The 21294-nt window shown below is 36.4% G+C and overlaps 1 protein-coding gene across 1 annotated transcript in view; it reads left to right on the top strand.

The window, feature by feature from the left end:
- LOC102507127 (gamma-aminobutyric acid receptor subunit alpha-3) overlaps positions 1–21294 on the top strand; it is a 164192-nt gene that overhangs the window by 81312 nt on the left and 61586 nt on the right. The window contains exon 2 of the mRNA XM_032475188.1: positions 15988–16153. Within this exon, the coding sequence (XP_032331079.1) occupies positions 16014–16153 (140 nt within the window). The 5' untranslated portion in view covers positions 15988–16013. The remainder of the gene's footprint in view (positions 1–15987; positions 16154–21294) is intronic.

The raw sequence follows: 21294 nt of genomic DNA, 5'->3' as shown, positions 1-21294 counted from the left end.
GCATAAATTGCATGCAGTTAATTTAGTTTTATTATTTTTAATGTAATCTGATAACCTTTATATTTGAACCAGGGCCTTTAGGTTATTTACATATAATAAAATTGCTGTTAGATAAATATCTGAGTTTGAAACTATCATTTTCTTTTGATATTTTTTATTTAACCTGCCTATTTTATGTTCATTTTCTTTCATTTCTTCCTTATTTGGATCGAAAGTTCTTAAACCATTTTATTTTCCCTCCTCTTCTAATGCATAAGATATTAAATGTTTCTATTTATATTTTGTACATGTCCTAGTAATATACACACTTTACTTTTCAAAGTCTTTTTATTTCCAAAAGTTGTATTTGGTTCTTTTTTAAGTCTCCTAGTTTATTGTTCATAATGTCCTGTTCTCTGCAGGTATTTTAAGCTTTTTTTGAGGGGGTCATAGTTCTTTTATCATATGTATCTGATAATTCAAAATCTAAAGTATATGGGTTTGGTTTCTCCTCCAGTTGTTTCTGTTGTTTCTTTCTCATAGTTCATAGACTCTGTGTTCTTGGTTATCTTTGTATACTTATCAGTGCCTCTGATAACATGATTTGTGGGGGTTCCACAAAACCAAATATGAAAATGTTATTTCCAGAGATATTTATGCTTGTTTCTGTAGGTCACCTTAGGCATTGTTTTCAGTCACTTTAAACTAAATTCATGACTTGAGATTTCTTTAAACTAAATTCATAAACATTAATGTGAATTTAGATTGCAAACCTGAAAGACAAGCCTTCCCTGTGGTTTAAAATCATTGGGGAGAAATCTTTCTGTCTTTATTTCTTCATATTCAGTTCAAACTGAAGCAACTCTCCTGTAGTCTCCTGCGGGTTGGAGATGAGACACAGACTTACTTCTGATTCACTGATACCCTGAAATTTTAGCTCTTAGAGCATCTGAGCTCATGTGAGTGAGTAAGTGAGAGAGAGACAGAGAGACACACACAGAGAGAAGAGAGTGTGTTTGTATATGGTCAGACTCCTCATCATTGAAAATTATAGGTTTTGTTTTATACAGTCCTTACTCTATGATGTAGTCAAAATTACAATTTGGTTTTGTAATTCTATCTTTTTCTCTAACTTTTCCTTGGATTATTGTTTTTATTTTACATTTTGAGATTTTTTTTTTCATTTTGTTTGGTTTAATTAAAGATGTTGAAGAACGTTGCTTTATGAATTTATTTATCTGTCCAGGTCTGGGTTCATCTGCCCAAAAAATAAAGTTTTGATTTATAGCTTTACCTTTTTAATTTTCCTTGAGCTTGTGCTTGAAAATAAGTACTATTATGTGTATTAGTTATGGTGTTTGAATTTGTCTTCATTTTTGTCAGTTTAGTCTGTTGCAAACTGTGTAGAATGTTAATTTACCTCAACAACCTACTTTCTTTCATTTATCTTTTACTTCTAAGCTCTTATTTTATGTTTTCTGAAGTAGTGTTATTGAAAGGAAGTCTTATGAGTTGCTGCTACTAGTAGAAATAGGGGAGAATAGCACATACATTTTTGGCGAATTCAGCCTTTAGGTTTCTAAGTTATGGTATTTATGTGACATTAGCTTGTCTTTCCTAATAGGTTTTGAGTCTATATATTCTATTTTAAAGGATTGAACATGTATTGTGTAGTTATGTATCAATTTCTCATTAAAAGAGGTAGATAGCAACAAAAAACAGTGAGGGGACAGTGAGTTTGACTGTCAAAAGTAATGGAAAACAGACAAGATTCAGTGTCTAAAAAAATTTAATTACATACATTGTTGTTAAGAATGAATTATCTTGAACTGTATTAATCCAGAGCCAGGGTACCCCAAATTTTAGAGCTATCTATATAGAATCCCACAAAGGAGATAGACTGGAAATGGACAGAGGTGTAGTATAAGTAGGATGGTAACATGGAGTCCAAGGAATTTCAGAGGAGGAAGTTGTGCTCAGTGGTATCAAAAAATTAAAAGTGAAAAAAGAAAAAGAGAAAGAAAGGAAGTTCAACCCAATAAGTGCTCTAAAGTGTGGGTTATATTTTTAATACCAGCATTACTGGTGATCACTGGCATTGTACATAGTTTAAGTGAAATTATCAAGGGAGTACAAATTACTCATTCAAAAAGCTTGATTGACGCAGAAAGGAAAGAAAACTAGAAAGGAACATATCAATACAATACTTTTTAGCTGTGAGGAACTTTATGTTTATAGTCTAAGAGAAAAGAGTCATTAGAGAGGAGAGATTTAAGATACAGGCAAGTAGAAAAGTTGATGCAGAGGAAAGGAGTTGATGAGATCAGGAGCTTTGGTTGGCAGATTATCCTTAAAAGGGACAGGTTAACCTTGTTTTGTGAAATTAAGAGAAAGTAAGGGTAAATATAAAAGCAAATACTTTTTGTAAGTTGGGGCAGGGCTGATGTCTTAGGTTGGGTTCCACAGAAACAGACTTTGATATAAGGATTCATGTGAAAGTATTTTATTAGGGGAGTATTCCCAGGAAAAAAATCAATAGAGGAATAATAGAAAGTGGGGCAGGGAAGGGAAGGCAGCCAAGCAAAGTATCATGAAGACAGTGTGGGTCACACGTCATCATTGTCCCCATGAGGAAACTGCAGTATTTGTACCTCTGCACCTATCAGTCCTGGTTAAGAGCTGCCCAGGTTTGGGGACCTAAATTCCCAGACACTTCTGATTCTCAGTTTGCACAGATGGAAGTGGGTTTCAGCAATGTGAGTGTAACTCTCAGACAAAGAAATGAAGATTCTGCTTCTTGGGAGAGAAGGCACAGCAGAGTCAGTATACAGGAAACTGACAAAGAGATCCAAGGGGTTATGGGTGAAACACTGTTAGTATCTGCAATAGGTGTTTTGTCTTTCCTGATCATCTTGATTTTTTAGTAAGAACTGTTGTTAATTTCCCTGAATAGGCAACTTGAGATGAATGGCAAATGTTTAGAACAAACAGTTGAGAGGAGTAGTGAAGAGTGCTCATTATGACAAATCAAAGGATTGAATTGTTCTGGCATTGAAGACTGATTTGTTGTGTGGCTGCTTTGCGTGACAATGGAATTTTCTTCAGCAGCATTCACCAGTCTAAGAAAACAGATTTTTTTGGTTGTTTGATCCAAGGAAGCATTTCTGGGCAAATACGTAGAAGGTTATATAGGCAAGGTTCTGGTGAAAGAGTAATTCAAGTGATTTACTATTGGGTCCAACCTTGAAATGAAAGGAAGTAATACTAGCAAGCCCAAGAGAATAGGAGACAATGGAAGGATCAACAGACAAGACACTAATTTCACAGAACAAATGGAGTAGAAGTAATAGTTTAAAAGCTACAAAAATAACGGCATAAAGACAGAAATTAAAGATACTGTAGTTTAATGTTTTTGATGTGGGAGCAACTATGTATAAGATATAGAGAGTGTGGCTATGGACAGAGATTGCTAAAGTGAAATAGATACATCATCAACAGGCACAATGAAATACTGAAGATGATAGAAGAACATAAAAAGTGTGAGCTGAGCACTGTTTTTCAATCAATGTAAAGAGGCTGTAAGGAGGTTGATGTAAGACTAATGAGGGCAGAGGGTGATACAGATAGATGGCACAAACCTCAAATAACAAGGAATGTGTGCACACAGGAAAGGAATAGTTTCAAAGTGGCCTTAAAGAGATGGAATAATTCTGATCCTGTCTCTCAGTTGCATAATGTATGGGAATATGAACATGTTACATTTCAGAGGAAAGTTAATGAAGTAGTGTCTAGGACGTAAACACAATTTATTTAAGGCAGGAAGAAGGGGAGAGTTTTCTGTTGAGAGGCTGAGTTTACAGGAAAATTTTTTTCTCATAAAATGAAGTATTGAAAGGCATGGGGGAAAGATTTTAGAAGGGAGAGATGGTCTTCAGAATATATCTTTGAAAAGGAAAGGATGCCTAGAGTAGTGTGGGCGTGAATGCCAGAAAGCATTCACTGTTTTCTTTTCAACAAGTATTTAACTGAGTAGCTACCATATGTTAGGTACTGTTCTATGGCTCAGAAATATAGATAAGGTCTCTGTTCTAATGAAGCGTATATCTAGTGGGAAAAACATAAAATAAGCAAATAAATATACAATGCAATTTTAAGTAGTGCTATATCCTATAAGAAAAATGGTATTGGGTAAGGGGGTAGAGAAAGATGAGGAAGGAGGATGCAGTTTTAGATAGGAGTAATCAGGGAAAGTTTCTCTGAAGCAGTTACATGATCTAGAATCCTAAAGAAAGTGAAGGAGTGAGCCAAACTGATATATGGAGGAAGAGCATTTATGACAGAGTGAAGAGCAAGTGCAAAGACCCTAAGTCAGAAGCATGCTGGGTGTTTTCAAGGAACAGTAGGAAAATCAGTTTAACTTGATATGAGTAGTGGAGAGGAAAGTAGGAAGACATAAGATTCAAGGTAGCCAGTGGTCACGTCAACTACATGCTTATTGGTCATGACAAGTACTTTGGATCTAATGAAAATCCACTGGAAAAATTTGAAAATGGGTTGATATAATCTGACTTGTATTTTTAAAAGCTCACTCTGACTGCTTTGCAGATAATGGACTGTAGGGGACAAGAGACAAAGGCAAGAAACACATTAGGAGGCCATTCATTGCAGTCACGGGGTGACAGATGATGGTTTAGATAAGCTTGTGGGCACTGGAGGTAGTGAGAAGTGGTTAGAGACTGAATCTGTTTTGAAGTCAACAGGATAAGATGATAATTTGGATATAGGGTGTGGAAGAGAGATGGGTAGATTTGATGTGAGGTGTGTGAGAGGAGTTTGTGGTCTAGTGTTCTCTCTTCATTAATTCCCTTCTGGTCTATTTTGTTCACTGCTGTACTCCCAGCACCTAGAATAGTGCCTAGTACATGGATGGTGCTTTGTCAGTTTTGGATGACTGACTAATAAGAATGGTTTAGGTGGAATGATCAGAGAAAATACTTGGTGTAAGTGGTATCAGAAAATAAGAAGTGTGGAAGCTGAGATAGTGATAGGAAAAATTATTTAAATGAGTTACCATAAAAGGAAGCAGAGAAATTAGAAAAGAGTTGGAGGGGGATGTCAGGTCAAAGGAGGGCTTTCTTTCTTTCTTTTTTTTTTTTTTTTTTGATCATGGATGATACTATATCATTTTTTTTATGCTGCAGGGAATGAGCCACCCAGATAGGGAAAAACTGACATGTGTGGGAGAGAGAAGAAAATCACTGAATTAAAATCCTTGAGCAGGAGACAGGGAATGGGATCCAGGGCACATGTAGGAGGGATAGCATTAGATAATACTAGACATCCCACCAGGGAAAGGTAGAGTATATAGCTGAGATTCAGGTAGGTTGTAATAATTGATGTTAGGAAGATAAAAATCTTCTGATTTTTTAATTTTTCTTGGAAAATAAGAATCAAAGCCATCTGCTGAGAGTCTGGGAGAAGAGTTACTGGAGAATTAAGGAAAGAAAAGAAAGTTAAAAAGAAGTTGTTTTAGAGAGTGGGAGAGTAAATTGGTTTGGCAAATGTAAAAGGATCATGGGATGTTTGAAGTATGTTGAGGAAAATTTAGAGAGAGACTATTTAGACATAATTATGGATTTTTTCTCCAGCTATATTTAGCTGCTCATTTGCAGGCAAAGAGATGGAATTAACCAGGGCTTACATTTTTTTCCAGGCAGTCACAACAGAGTAAGAAAGGTCAAGTGTGTTGAGGGTTCATGGCAGGGAATGTTTATAATGATTTTAATTATGGACTATGTATATAATTTGAGTGGGGTGAAAACGAAAGTAAGAACATGAAGGTGATGCTGGGCAATTTAAAGGTGGTAAAAATCAAGGGATTAGAGATTAAGAGGGTATAAGAGTTGACAGTATGAAGGTACTGGATGAAAAGGATTGGAAAGATATGGTCAGATAGTTATTTGAGAGTTTAGATTTATAATAACAAGATTTAAGATATGACCATGGGAATGACTAACTGTATTAGGATGGAGCTGAGGCTCATTGGAGGGCAAAAGGTCAAGGAACTGATTTGTAGTTTGCAGTGACCAAGGATTACTATATGTTAAACATAATGCTTAATGCTATACATGAATTTTTGCCATTTAATTATCATAATACTCCTATATGGCAGAATTATCATTATTAACATTTTAGAATGAGCCAAATCAGTCACCCAATGTCAGATTTCTGTCTGGTATATCAAAGCTTGGAACTAGGATGTTTCTGACTCCAAAACCTTTAATAGTGACCGTGCCTTGAGGCTAGGTAGAATTACATGGCCTCAAACGAAACTCTGGTGACAAACAGACAAAGAAATGACAGAGTTGCCTTTAGTATATGGGTAGCAGCACTTGTGATGTTCTCTTAAGGTAAAGTTCTGGCAGTTACTGCCTCATAGTATCTAAGCAGGGGAGTTGGTGGGCAGAGAGTCACTATCTAGAATTTTCTAAGCACTGAGGTAAAGGAGTTTTAGGAATTCTAATAGAAGAATGCACTGTGTCAGTGCCTTGTACATAGTAGATGCTCAAATGTTTCTGATAAAATGAATTTGTATTTGGACACATTCTAACAGCAGACTCATCCTGGTAACAGGTCTTTAGCCAAGTGGATTATGTATGTTATATAATTTATTTTTTAGCATTCTTACAGGATGAGTATTATTATCCCCATTTTATGATGAAGAAGGAGACTTTTATTTTTTATTTTTTTTAACATTTTTATTGATTTATAATAATTTTACAATGCTGTGTCAAATTCTGTGTACAGCACAATTTTTCAGTTATACATGAATATATATATATATATATTCATTGTCACATTTTTTCCTCTGTGAACTACCATAAGATCTTGTGTATATTTCCCTGTGCTATACAGTATAATCTTGTTTATCTATTCTACATTTTAAAATCCCAGTCTATCCCTTCCCACCACCCTCCCTCTTGGCAACCACAAGTTTGTATTCTATGTCTGTGAGTCTGTTTCTGTTTTGTATTTATGCTTTGTTTGTTTTTGTTTTTGTTTTTTTGATTCCACATATGAGCAATCTCATATGGTATTTTTCTTTCTCTTTCTGGCTTACTTCACTTAGAATGACATTCTCCAGGAGCATCCATGTTGCTGCAAATGGCGTTACGTTGTCGGTTTTTATGGCTGAGTAGTATTCCATTGTATAAATATACCACCTCTTCTTTATCCAGTCATCTGTTGATGGACATTTAGGCTGTCTCCATGTCTTGGCTATTGTAAATAGTGCTGCTATGAACATTGGGGTGCAGGTGTCATCCTGAAGTAGGGTTCCTTCTGGATATATGCCCAGGAGTGGGATTCCTGGGTACCATGGTAAGTCTATTCCTAGTCTTTTGAGGAATCTCCACACTGTTTTCCATAGTGGCTGCACCAAACTGCATTCCCACCAGCAGTGTAGGAGGGTTCCCCTTTCTCCACAGCCTCTCCAGCATTTGTCATTTGTGGATTTTTGAATGACGACCATTCTGACTGGTGTGAGGTGATACTTCATTGTAGTTTTGATTTGCATTTCTCTGATAATTAGTGATATTGAGCATTTTTTATGTGCCTATTGATCATTTGTAGGTCTTCCTTGGACAATTGCTTGTTTAGGTCTTTTGCCCATTTTTGGATTGGGTTGTTTGGTTGTTTCTTATTAAGTCATATGAGCTGCTTATATATTCTGGAATTCAAGCCTTTATCGGTTTCATTTGCAAAAATTTTCTCCTGTTTCGTAGGTTGTCTTTTTATTTTACTTATGGTTTCCTTTGCTGTGCAGAAGCTTGTAAGTTTCATTAAGTCCCATTGGTTTATTCTTGCTTTTATTTCTATTGTTTGAATAGACTATTCTAGGAGCACATTTTTGAGATGTATGTGAGATAATGTTTTGCTTATATTTTCTTCTAGGAGTTTTATTGTATCTTGTCTTATGTTTAAGTCTTTGATCCATTTTGAGTTGATTTTGTGTATGGTGTAAGGGAGTGTTCTAGCTTCATTGCTTTACATGCTGCTGTCCAGTTTTCCCAACACCATTTGCTGAAGAGACTGTCTTTATTCCATTGTATATTCTTGCCTCCTTTGTCGAAGATGAGTTGACCAAAAGTTTGTGGGTTCAATTCTGGGCTCTCTATTCTGTTCCATTGGTCTATATGTCTGTTTTTGTCCCAATACCATGTTGTCTTGATGACTGTATCTCTATAGTATTGTGTGAAGTCTGGGAGAGTTATTCCTCCAGCCTCTTTCTTTCTCTTCAGTAATGCTTTGGCAATTCTAGGTCTTTGATGGTTCCATATAAATTTGATTATGATTCGTTCTCATTCTGTGAAATATGTCCTGGGTAATTTGATAGGGATTGCATTAAATCTGTAGATTGCCTTGGGCAGTGTGACTATTGTAACAATATTGAGTCTTCCAATCCAAGAGCATGGGATATCTTTCCATTTTTTAAAGTCTTCTTTAATTTCCTGAAGAAGGAAGCTTTTAAAGCTTAACATGACTAGCACTTGGTAGTGCCAAGTAGTCCCTTAATCTAGTGAATTCAGAAACCCATCCTACACCCTATCTTTTATACTATCTTACCTCATTTAGGGATGTGACTATTCCAAAATAACATTCATTAGCTATTTGTTTAGTACGCATTATATGTCAGGCACTTTTCTATGTATTGACCATATATCTATGGATAAAACAAGCAAAATTCCTTGTCCCCATTGAGCTTATATTCTACTGGGTATACAAACAATAACAACAAATATAAAATATATGCTAGAAGTGCAAATGAGGAAAAACAACAAGCAACTGCATGGGAAGTATCTGGGGTGTGCAGAAGGATTGAATTTTTAGATACAGTGGTCAGGGAAGGCCTCAATGAGAAAAGTGATATTTAAATAAAAACCTGAAGTGAGAGAATGAAAAAACTGTCTGCAAATTGGATGGATGGAAGACTATTCCAGGTAGAGGCAATAGCAGGTGCAAAGGCTCTAGAGCTGGAGCATACCTGGCATATCCAATGAACACGAAGGAGGCCATGTGGCTGAAATGGAGTAAGAGAGGAAGGTGATAGAGGTTAGCCAGCTATTTAGGGATAAAAGAGATAATGTAGGTCCTTGTAGGTCATAATAAGGCTTCAGAAATGGGAAGCAATTGGAGGATTTTGAACAGAGGAGAGGCATAATCTGACTTAACACTTTATAATTTCACTCTGTCTGCTGTTTAGAGAACAGACAGTAGAAGAGCAAGGGCAGGAGCAGCAAGACCACTTAAGAGGCTTTTATAATGATCTCAGCAAGAGATGATAAGCCAGAGTTGTAGCACAAGAGGCGATGACCAGTGGTTTTACTCTGGATATCTTTTCTTTTGAATGTAATGCCAATGAAAGTTGTTTATGGATTGAATGTGGGGTGTAAAAGTGGAGACAAGAATGACATCAGAGTTTTCATTCTGAGCAGATGGAAGGATGGAGTTGCCATTATCTGAGATGAGAAAGACTGCAGGAGGACCAGGTGTGTGTGTGTGTGTGTGTGTGTGTGTTTACATGGATATCTGAATTTCAGATCTCAACATGTTAGGTTTAAGATGCTTCGCAGACATCTAAATGTGGATATGAGTTGCAGGAAAGATCTAGGATGGAGATATTAATTTGTAAGTGATCAGCTAATAGAGATTTCCTTCTGGTTTAAACCTTGTACCTTCCTTTAGCTCTTGAGCAGAGTGAATTGGTTGCTATTTTGGCTGTGCAATCATATATTTTGGTGGCTTGAACATGTATCATGATTGTGTGTTCATGTACCATGAATAGTACATTCCATACCAGGATTATCTGAGCCTGCACAAGGGTTATGTCCTTCAATTTGTTAATAGACTTTATTCTTTTAGAGCAGTTTCAGGTTCACAACAGAATGGAGCAGAAAATATAGAGAGTTAGCACATAGCCCTCCCCACCCACACATATATACTCCCCTACCCTCAACATCCCTCATCAGTGTGGCATATTTGGTACACTAGATGAACCAACATGGGCACATTACTATCAACCAAAGTCCATAGTTTACATTAAGGTTCACTCTTGATGTTGTACATTCTACGGGTTTTGACAAATGCATAATGACATGTAGCCACCACTATAGTATCATACAGAATAATTTCACTGCCCATAAAATCCCTTGTGCTCCACGTATTCATTCCTCCCTCCCTCCCTCTCCCCAAACCCCTGGAAACCATGATCATTTATTGTTTCTGTAGCTGTGCCTTTTCCAGAATGTCATTTGGTTGGAATTGTACAGTTTGTAGCCTTTTCAGACTGGCTTCTTTCATTTAGTAATATGTCTTTTAAGTTTTTTTCATGTCTTTCACGGCTTGATAGCTCATTTCTTTTTTTTTCCACTGAATATATATTTTAATTTACATATATGTACTGTTCATTGTTTCTAAGAACGTTTAGAGCTTTAGCTTTTTAAACTTACATAATTATCAAAGGAATAATGCCAACCACAAAATAAGAATTAACTCAAAAAGATACATACACCCTGCTATTAATAGCAACATTGTTTATAATTGCCAAGATATAGAAGCATCCTAAGTGCACATCAATAGTTCAATAGACAATGAAGATGCAGTATATATATATATATGGAATGGAATACAACTCACCCATAAGAAAGAAGGGTATTTTGCCATTTGCAGCCCTTCATTCACTTCTTTTTTTCACTTCAAAAACCAGAACCTTATAACTGTCAGAGACATTTCCATTACATCAAAAACAACAAAATACCTAGAAATAAACTTAACCAAGGAGGTTACCTATACTCTGAAAACCGAAATGACACAAAAAATGGAAAGATTTCTTGTGCTCTTGGATTGGAAGACTCAACACCATCAAAATGGCCACAGTACCCAAAGCAATCCACAGATCCAACGCAACCCCCAGCAAAATACTCACAACATTCCTCACAGAACTAGAACAGACAATTCCAAAATTTATAAGGAACCACAAAAGACCCCAAACAGCCAAAGCAATCTTTTGTAGGTCTTTTTTTTTTTTTTTCCCACTTTCTTCTATTTGTTCTCTTTTCTTATGGCTTGATGACTAGAGACGGTCCTTTAACATCTGTTGTAAAGCTGGTTTGGTGGTGCTGAAATCTTTTAGCTTTTGTTTTTCTGTGAAGCTTTTGAGTTCTCCATCAAGGCTGAATGAGAGCCTTGCTGGACAGAGTGTTCTTGGTTGTAAGTTTCCCTCTTTCATCACTTTAAATATATGGTGCCACTCCCTTCTGGCCTGTAGAGTTTCTGATGAAAAATCAGCTAATAACCTTATGGGAGTTCCCCTGTATGTTATTCATTGCTTTTCTCTTGCTAGTTTTAATATTTTCTCTTTATCCTTAATTGTTGTCAGTTTGATGACTATGTGCCTTGGTGTGTTCCTCTTTGGGTTGATTCTGTGTGGTACTCTCTGCGCTTCCAGGACTTGGGTGACTGTTTCCTTTCCCAAGGTGGGGAAGTTTTCTGTTATTATCTCTCCAAAGATTTTCTCAGGTCCCTTCTCTCTCTCTTCTCTTTCTCGGACCCTATAATGCGATTATTAGAGCACTTCACATCGTCCCAGAGTTCTCTTAAATTATCCTCATTCATTTTTATTCTTTTTTCTGTTTTCTGTTCTGCAGCAGTGATTTCCATGAATCTGTCTTCTAGCTCACTGATCTGTTCTTCTGCCTCGTTTAGTCTATTCTTGGTTCCTTCTAGTGTATTGTTCATTTCAGTGATTTTATTCTTGAACTCTGTTTGGGTATTCTTTATATTTTCCACCTCTTTGCTAAAAACTTCGCTCTGTGCATCTACCCTCCTCTTGAGTTCTCTGAACATCTTGGCCATCATTACTTTAAACTCTTTCTCAGATGGATTGCCTATCTCCTCATCACTTATTTCTTCCTCTGGGATTTTATCTTGCGCCTCGGCCTGGGAGATATTCCTCTGCTGCTTCATATCTTCTATCTTTCTGTGTGTTTGTGGATTCCTTCCACAGGCTCTGGGATTGTTGTTTTCTTATTTCTAGTATCTGCCCCTGGTGGATGAGGCTGGACTAGAGGCTCATGCAGGTTTCCTGGCAGGAGGGGCCAGTGCCTGCCCACTGCTGGGTGGAGCTTGGTCCTGGACCTCTGGTGGGCAGGGCTGTGTCTAGAGGCACTTGTGGCTCAGGAAGTCTGCTGATGGGTGGGGCTGTTCTCCCACCCTGTATGTTGTTTGGCCTGAGGCTTCCTTACAGGCTGTTGGGTGGGGCTAGGGCTTGGTGCTAATGATCCAATCAAGATGTCAGCCTCCAGGAAAGCTCATGTAGATGAACACTCCTGGAATGTCCACCACCAGCTTTTATGTCCCCTGAGTGAGCTGCAACCGTCCCCCATGTCTCCAGGAGATCCTCCAAACCCAGCAGGCAGGTCTGGCCCAGGTTCCTATGAAATCACTGCCTCTGCCCTTGGACCTGGTGCATGTGAGTTTCCATGTACACTTCTCAAGCGAATGGAGTCTCTGTTTACCCCAGTCCCATGAGGCTCCCAGAGCCAAGTCCCACTGGCCTTCAAAACCAGATGTCCTGGGGTCTCCTTCTCTTCCCAATGCCAGGACCCAAGCTGGGGAGCCTGGTGTGGGGCTCAGAGCTCTCACTCCTGTGGGAGGGCCTCTGAGACTTAACAAATCTTCAGCTTGTGGGTCACCCACCCGGGGGGTATGGGGCCCAATTAATTCGTGAGCACACCCCTCCTATCATCCCACTGTGGCTCCCCCTCCATGCTTCCAGTTGCAGAAGATCTTTTTTGCTAGGTTCCAGTCCTTTTTCTATGGTTGTTCAGCATTCAGTTGTGGTTTCATTATGGTCACAAGAAGATGCAAGCCCTTATGAAGTATGAAGAGGGATCTACCATGTGCTTATGGTTATCTGAATACACTCATTGATTGTAAGCTCGTATGTCATTGGTATTTATTCATTTGCTATATCTATATGAGTATATACCATGGTTGTCTACTTTTGCAATGCAGACTGGCTTCTTTATACTAACTTTAAAACTAGTATTAGCTTTTACATTCTGCTCATGCAACATAGTTGTTTGAATATCCATGTCATTATATGATGTTCCTTTGCTATAATTTTCAGTGTATTCACCTTGGAAATGTGTATAATATTTGTTTGTTCATATGTTATAAATAGCTATTCACTCATCATGGCCATCATTACTTGAAAGATATCAATTCTTACCTCTCTGCTCCACTGAAAAAATCTTGAGCATGTCTGCCTACTCTTGGATCATGGCTTTTGTGTCTGCACCATGGCAGTCTACTCCCCTAGCATGGCCATCTACTCCTAAATCATGATATACACATTGTGTGTGCACAAATCATGGTTAAGTTCTAATGTAACATATACTTCTTCACATTCATCATGATTGTTTAAACATGTACCATACTTGAGCTACATAGATGCCTTATCATATTTGAAGGCTTTCTATTTAAGTGTCATGGTTTTCAGTTTAGGGACTATGGTCACTTAAAAATTCAGCAAGGTTGTCAGAAGAATTTTGAGTGTCTGCTCTTCTAGTTACCTTCTCTGTACTTGTTTGATGGTCATCTGAGTGTGTACCATGGATTTATGTTCATTTAATGCTAATATCTGCTAATGTGCCACATTTCTCTGTATATATATCAGGGTTAAGTCCTTTTTTGTAGATATTTGCTAATTTGCTAAGGCTACCTGTTCAAGTGGCATGTTTTTTAAATTAAAAATTAAATTGTGGTTAAAAAAACATAAACAACCAACCATTTTAACTGTATGTTTTAGTAGTGTTAAGTACATTTGCATTGTTTTGCAACAGTCCAGTGGCATTCTTTTGATTACAAACAATATCTTAATAAAATGTGTACCAAGGACCTCTTCTATTGTTCAGTGATTATTAGGCTTATGTTCTATGGTTTTCTGACATGTACCATGTCCAAATCGTTTTATATCATAAATGTATTCACATAAATTATAATAATGTTGTTTGCTAGAAAAGTCTCATAGTAGTTGGAGGGCACATATTATGTCCAACCTGTTTTATATGTAATGGAGTTCTTCTCATGCATAATGGTTATTTGAACACATATCTCAGTCATGAGTTCATATAACACTGTTATCTTCATATGCATCATAGTTTTCTCCTTCCAAATTAAGGGCATTTGCTTCAGTGTTATTGGCATCTATTCCTAGTGTGAAGGTTTTCTGCTTGTTTATCATGATCATATGGACATAAAGCATAGTTATATACTAGCATAGCATAGTTGAACACACACTTAGGGGAATCTTTGCTCATGCAGCATGGCCATCTTCTCCTAAACCCAGAATTATTACTCAGGCACTTATGTGGTTCTGTCCTATAGTCCATGGATTCTTTCTGGAATTTGGATTTCATATCCTACACCAAGTGTCTTTGTTCCTGTAGAGTAATTGTCAATCATGATTATTAGAGCATTAATCTTTGTCATATGATTTTCAACACTAGGGTCTGCTAAATCACTGTGGATGTGTGAACATATATTACAGTTATTGCCCATACTACAAATGTTTCACATGCCCCCAGAATTTCCTGCCCATGGAGCATATTTTCTTACTGATATGCTATGATTTTCTTAACTATACTGTTTCTGTTGATTTATGTAAAATGGCCATCAGCTCTTGCACAGCTCATAAATTATGAATGTCTCAGCACATAGATTGACCATATAAAATTGCTGTTTTTGTGAAATAAAAATTGTCAAATATTGGCAAGTTTATGTGATATAACCCAATATCATGACTATTTATGTCTATAATGTGGACATTTTCTTATGTCAGAAGTCCACCTTCTCCTGTATCATAGTTTTCTATGTCTAAACCAGATTCAAAAAAACCAATCTAATATAGAACCTAGTGATTGCTTTTGGTGGGGGGTTGGATCAATTTAGAAAGACTTCTGTTCTTCATGTTCTCATCAACTAGAATAGCTATTCAGCATGTATCTGTTTTACATATTAGTCTCATGCATAAACTTTCCTTGGGAAAAAACTTTCATATCCTTATATTTCCTCTGAAAGTTAAACCACCTATATGACTGAAAAAGAGTATGGTGATGGGTCAGAATAGGTCTCTTTCAAGTGATCAATGTCTCAGATTCAAAGAAGCCATGAAGTTTATCTCCACCCAGAGTTCATAAAACAGGCAACTCTAAATTACATAATTCTATCACCACTTAGGGACTTCTGTACCAGGAGACAAGGCTTAGATTTCTTTATGCTGTGGCCCCTATATGGGACTGAATTTATTCTCAAATATCTCTTTATGGGAAAACATTGCATTTCTATCCAAGAAACATATTCTCATCATTCAGCATTTTCTCAACCTGATTCAGAGGAAAAAGCCCATCTACTCCAGGCCCTTTGTTATTTTAGAACAATCCCAAAAATGGTATAAAGAGACCCCAGGTCTTAATATTCTAGGATTTCTACAATATTGAACAATTACCCATGGCAAAGGCATTTGTGATAGTAAAAATCAAACAGAATTGGGGGAAAATAAAGTGAAGACATGAGATTTTTTTAAGATCTTGGATTATAAAGAGGTAACTGAGGCTGAGAGAAATTCTGTGACTCACCTAGTCATAAGAAGACAAGGAAAGAGATGGAATTGTACCCTAAGACTTCTGATTACTGATTTAGTCTTTATACTGTCCTCTGTTGGATGGGCTCTGGTATAATTAAGAGAGGAGTATGCTGGGAGTGAATTTTGGTGGCACTGATGAACTAGAGAAGGGGGACTGTCACATTAAGCCTTTACAAACTGTGTACTAGGGAAGTTAAATGGCTCTAACAGAGTTGAATAAAATCTTTTTTTTACCTTTTCTTCCTCATTCCCTTTGTCTTCTACTCCTTTCCCCTTCCTCTTTCCCTGAACATGGAACTCAGGTCTCTCCAAGTTGCTGCCTAAGAAGATGATAATCACACAAATGAATCACTTCTACATGACTAGCCTTGGGCTTCTCTTCCTGATTAACATTCTCCCTGGGACAACTGGCCAAGGGGAATCAAGACGACAAGAACCTGGGGACTTTGTGAAGCAGGATATTGGCGGGTAAGTACCCCTAACTCCTAGAATAAAACAAGACTGTGATAAATTATTGACTTCAACCAAAGTTCTTTTTTTAATTGAAGTATAGTTGAGTTACAATATTGTGTTAGTTTCAGGTGTACAGCAAAATGATTCAGATATATATATATATATATATATATATATATATATATATATATTCTTTTCCATTATACGTTATTACAAGCTATTGAATATAGTTCCCCCTGCTATACAGTAGGTCCTTGTTGTTTATCTACTTTAAATATAGTAGTATGTATCTGTTAATCCCAAACTGCTAATTTATCTTCCACCTTCTCTTTCCCCTTTGGTAACCATGAGTTTGTTTTCTATGTCTATGAGTCTGTTTCTGTTGTATATATAGATTCATTTGTTTTAGTTTTTAGATTCCACATATAAGTGATATCATATATTTGTCTTTCCCTGTCTGAATTACTGAGTATGATATTTTCTAGATACATCCATGTTGCTGCAAATGGTAATATATCATTCTTTTTATGACTGAGTAATATTCCATTATGTATATACACACACAGAGGCACACATACCACATCTTCCTTATCCATTTACCTGTTGGTGGACACTTAAGTTGTTTCCATGTTTTGGCTAGAATAGTGCTTCTCTAAACACTGGGGTGCACGTATCTTTTCAGATTAGAGTTTTTGTCTTTTCTAGATATATGCCCAGGAGTGGGATTGCTAGTTCATATGGTAGTTCTATTTTTAGGGTTTTTTTTTTAACATTTTTTATTGAGTTATAGTCATTTTACAGTGTTGTGTCAAATTCCAGTGTCGAACACAATTTTTCAGTTATACATGAAAATACATATATTCATTGTCACATTTTTTGTTTTCCTGTGAGCTACCACAAGATCTTGTATATGTTTCCCTGTGCTATACAGTATAATCTTGTTGATCTACTCCTACATTTTGAAATTCCAGTATGTCCCTTCCCACTCCCCACCCACTTGGCAACCACAAGTTTGTATTCTATGTCTGTGAGTCTGTTTGTGTTTTGTATTTATGTTTTTTTTTTTTTTTTTTTTTTTTTTTAGATTCCACATATGAGCGATCTCATATGGTATTTTTCTTTCTCTTTCTGGCTTACTTCACTTAGAATGACATTCTCCAGGAACATACTTGTTGCTGCAAATTTTTAGTTTTTTGAGGACTTTCTACAATATTTTCCATAGTGGTTGCGCTAGCTTACATTCCTACCAACACTGCAGAAGGGTTCCTTTTTCTCCACAGCCTCTTCATCATTTATTATTTGTAGAATTTTTGACAATAACTATTCTGACTAGTATGAGGTGATATTTTACTGTAGGTTTTGCGATATTTTACTGTAGGTTTTGATTTGCATTTCTCTAATAATTAGTGATGTTGAGCATCTTTTCATGTGCCTATTGGCCATATGTATATCTTCTTTGGAGAAATGTCTAGGTCTTCTGCCCATTTTTGATTTTTTAAAAAAATATTGAGTTGTATGAGCTATTTGTATATTTTGCAGATTAAACCCTTCTTGGTTACATCATTTGTGAATATTTACTCCCAGTCCGTAGGCTGTTTTTTCACTTTGCTTACGGTTTCCTTTGCTGTGCAAAAGCTTATGTTTGATTAGGTCCCATTTGTTTAGTTTTGCTTTTATTTCTTTTCCCTTGGGAGACTGTTGTAAGAAAATATCACTACAATTTATGTCAGAGAATGTTTTGCCTATGTTCTCTTTTAGGAGTTTTATGGTGTCATATATTTTGGTCTTTAAATCATTTTGAGTTTATTTTTGTATGTGGTGTGAGGAAGTCAACCAAAGCTTTTGATTTTTTTCCCCAGATGAACTCAAGTACTCTGGTGCCTGATCCTTAGACATTGCATTGTATTTCGAAAAACATCAGCAGCTCAAACTCTAAACGTTTAAAAATGAGATCTCAAAGGTCTTCTTTTGCAACTTCCTAACCCTTGTTTTAATTCCCTCTGTAATGTCTTAAAATCAGTTCTCTTCAGATATTTGCTCTCAATTTTCTCTCTTCTCTCTTAGACTTTCAACCTGTCCTTTTTAATTTCCTCTGTCCCATTAGCATTTAAATGTGATCAAGAATCTCCCATCTTAAATTTAAAAATCTTCCCTCCAGATAGTGCTTTAAATCCTTCCTCCTCTTCACAGTCATACTGCTTGAAGAAGCAATTTTCTTTATTGTCTCTACTTACTCACTTCTCACCCATTCTTCCACTTCTGCTGTCTGACTTCCAACTCCATGACTGTAAGGCAACCTCTGCAACCAGTGTCCAATGTTGGCTGTGCTGCTAAAATGAACACTTATCTGTTCTTTTGCTACTCAATTTCTTTAGTAGTAACAACATTCAACATTGTTGACTCTTCCCTCCTTCCTTAACTCACTTTTATTATTATGGAATTATATATATATAATAATTTTATATATAAAATTCTTTTCCATATATATGGAAACATATTATTGTGAAATTATATAATTATATAGTACCATATTATATAATTGTATATTGTTAAGGAATAGTTCTTTCTTTGACTTCAGAGACACCACAATTCCCTTGTTTTTAGAGTAGTTTCTCTAGAAGTGGAGCCTGAGACAAGGACTCTTAAGCAAATAATTTATTGAGTGAGTGCTCTGAGAGAAACTTGTAAGAGATAAGGGAAGTGAGATAGGGAAGGGGAAAAAGTAAACCAAATGTGTGATTTCATTTGAAGTGTAGCCTCCATTTGACCCCATGGGGAGATATGGATCATGAATGGCACTACAGTTTTGGCCCATCTTGAGGCAAAGGACCTGGGCTTTTGTAGCTTCATCTCAGTTAGTCATTGCCTGTGGGCACACTGGAGGAAGGCATACCCTTCCAGGCATTTTAGAGCGAGATGATTCTGTTCAGCCAATGGTAATACTCTGAAGTAACTAGGGGGGTGGTTTCACTTGTCCAGTAAGAGTTCTGGACATAGTGCCAACAGTAAATACTTAACCTAGTTTTCTTCATGCTTTTATGACTGTGCTTTCTACAATATTTTCCACAATATTACACAGCTATATCAGAGGCCTTTATAATATAAAGATATTTTGTAATCTCTTCTTTTGTTTATTGCTCAGATATTGGTGTTTTTCTTTGTTTTGTTCTGGGTGTTCTTTTTACCATTCACACTCTGAATGATTTCATTTATCCCCATGACATTGTTACCTTATATATATGCCAATGACTCTCATCTCAATCACCATTCCTAACCTCTCTTGAGTGTCAGACCTCTATATCCAACTATTGGACATGTCCACTTGGCTATTCCATAAACTCATTAAACTAAGCATGTCCAAAGTACTCTCATTATCTCCATCTCCTTTCCCCATTCTAAAAACAGCAAACAAACAAACATAACATATTCCTCATCCATTTTTCCTTGTTTCAGTCAATGGTACCACTACACACCCCATTGCTCAAGCCAGAAACTTGGAATCATTTTTTCCCATTTTTTACCCTTCACTTTGCAGTCAGTCCCTAATGTCTATCATTTCTTCCTCCCACATCCTTTGGATTCATCTACATTTTTCAAACTTTCCTGATATCACCTTATTTTAATCCAATGCTGTCTTCCACTTGGACTACTGAAAGAGTGTCTAATTGGTCTTACTTCTTAAAGTCTTGCTCCTATCCAGACCAACCTCCACTTTGTAGCCAGTGTTTCTTCTGCAATGCATGTTGCATCATATCTATCCTGTTTAGAGTTATTTAATGGCTTTCTATTATCCCTAGATGAAAGTCCAAACTCCTTAACATAATTTTATAAGGCCCATTATGACCCAGCCTCTTGTCAGCCCTATTTCTTTGTCCTTCTGTTACCAAACTCTGTGTTCTTCTGCTATATTGAACTTCTTTTGACTTTAAAATTCAACCTCATTCAGGGAATATCATTACTAGAAATGACCCCCTTAGTCTATAAATATTTCAGTATTACACAGGATATTTTATCCTTTGGTCGTGTTTTGTCATTGTTTTACATTTGGCTATTGTCCCATATTCTTGGAAGCATTAGGGCTTGTTCCTAATTATTTTTGCAGGGTTAATTATCTTAATGTACTGTGAGTCTTTCCATCTTCTATTAGCATTTTCAAGAAAATCTCTGGGGCTGAGAGCTACAGAACTGGATTAATATCTTCTTAGAAACTTGGCCCATGAGGACCTTTTTGTTCTTTATCCCAGTGTGGAAAAAAAAGACAAATTCTGTTTTACTAACTTATCATGTATCTGATTTCACTGGAAATGATAATGTTCTAAATAAAATGGAAGTTCTAAATAAATGAATCTTACCACTTCAAATGTTAAAGCCTTTTAAATTTTAATTCTGAGAATAAAGTTCTCTAAAAATTGTATTGCATCTTTTCTAATAATCCTAAACAAGAATTTTGAACAGAATAGTTCCACTTCTTGGTGACTTTCTGATCATAAAAAAATTCATTTTATTTATTCTATATATGCTTTTTTCACTTGTGTATTCACCCTCAGTGTTAATTGTCACCTCTTCTGTTTACGTTAGTTTGTTTATGTCCTGTTGGTGCTTAGAAAACAAGACAGCCAAGCCTTTTAATAATTATACTAAAGAGGAGGCCAAGACATCCTGCTTGAAAAAGCAGAGACAAGTGCTTGTGTTTAATACAGGGGTATTAAAAAAACCTTTTGGGGGGTTTTCTTTCTTCCAAGTGCAATGTAATTCATGCTTTGGAGGGACAAGATGATGAAAAGTCTGGCTGTAAATATTAGGGTTGTCATCGTATTTGTATTTGCTAGAAAAAATGAATCAATACTATTTAAAAATATATGATATATGCTGGTAACTCTGATACTTAACAGCTGCTTCCTTTTGTTTGCTTGTTTTCATACCTTCTTAATGATGTTTTTGTGTGTTGAAAAAATCCATTTGCTGCATTATTTTATCCACCTTTAGTGGTTTATTCAATTAAATCACCTGGGTTGGCTAACCAAGAAGCTTCAACAATCAACAGTGGTTTATTGACCAGTACTTTGTTTAAATCATGTTATAAATGCAATGGTAGTCCACATTTGGTATGTGTAAACAAGGAAGCAGGCTCCACACCTGAAGGTTTTGATTTAGTA

This window comes from Camelus ferus, chromosome X (genome assembly GCF_009834535.1).
Source record: "Camelus ferus isolate YT-003-E chromosome X, BCGSAC_Cfer_1.0, whole genome shotgun sequence".
NCBI classification, from domain to species: Eukaryota; Metazoa; Chordata; class Mammalia; order Artiodactyla; family Camelidae; genus Camelus; species Camelus ferus.
The sequence above is the reverse complement of the archived record's forward strand: the minus strand, read 5'-3'. Positions and strand labels throughout refer to the sequence as shown.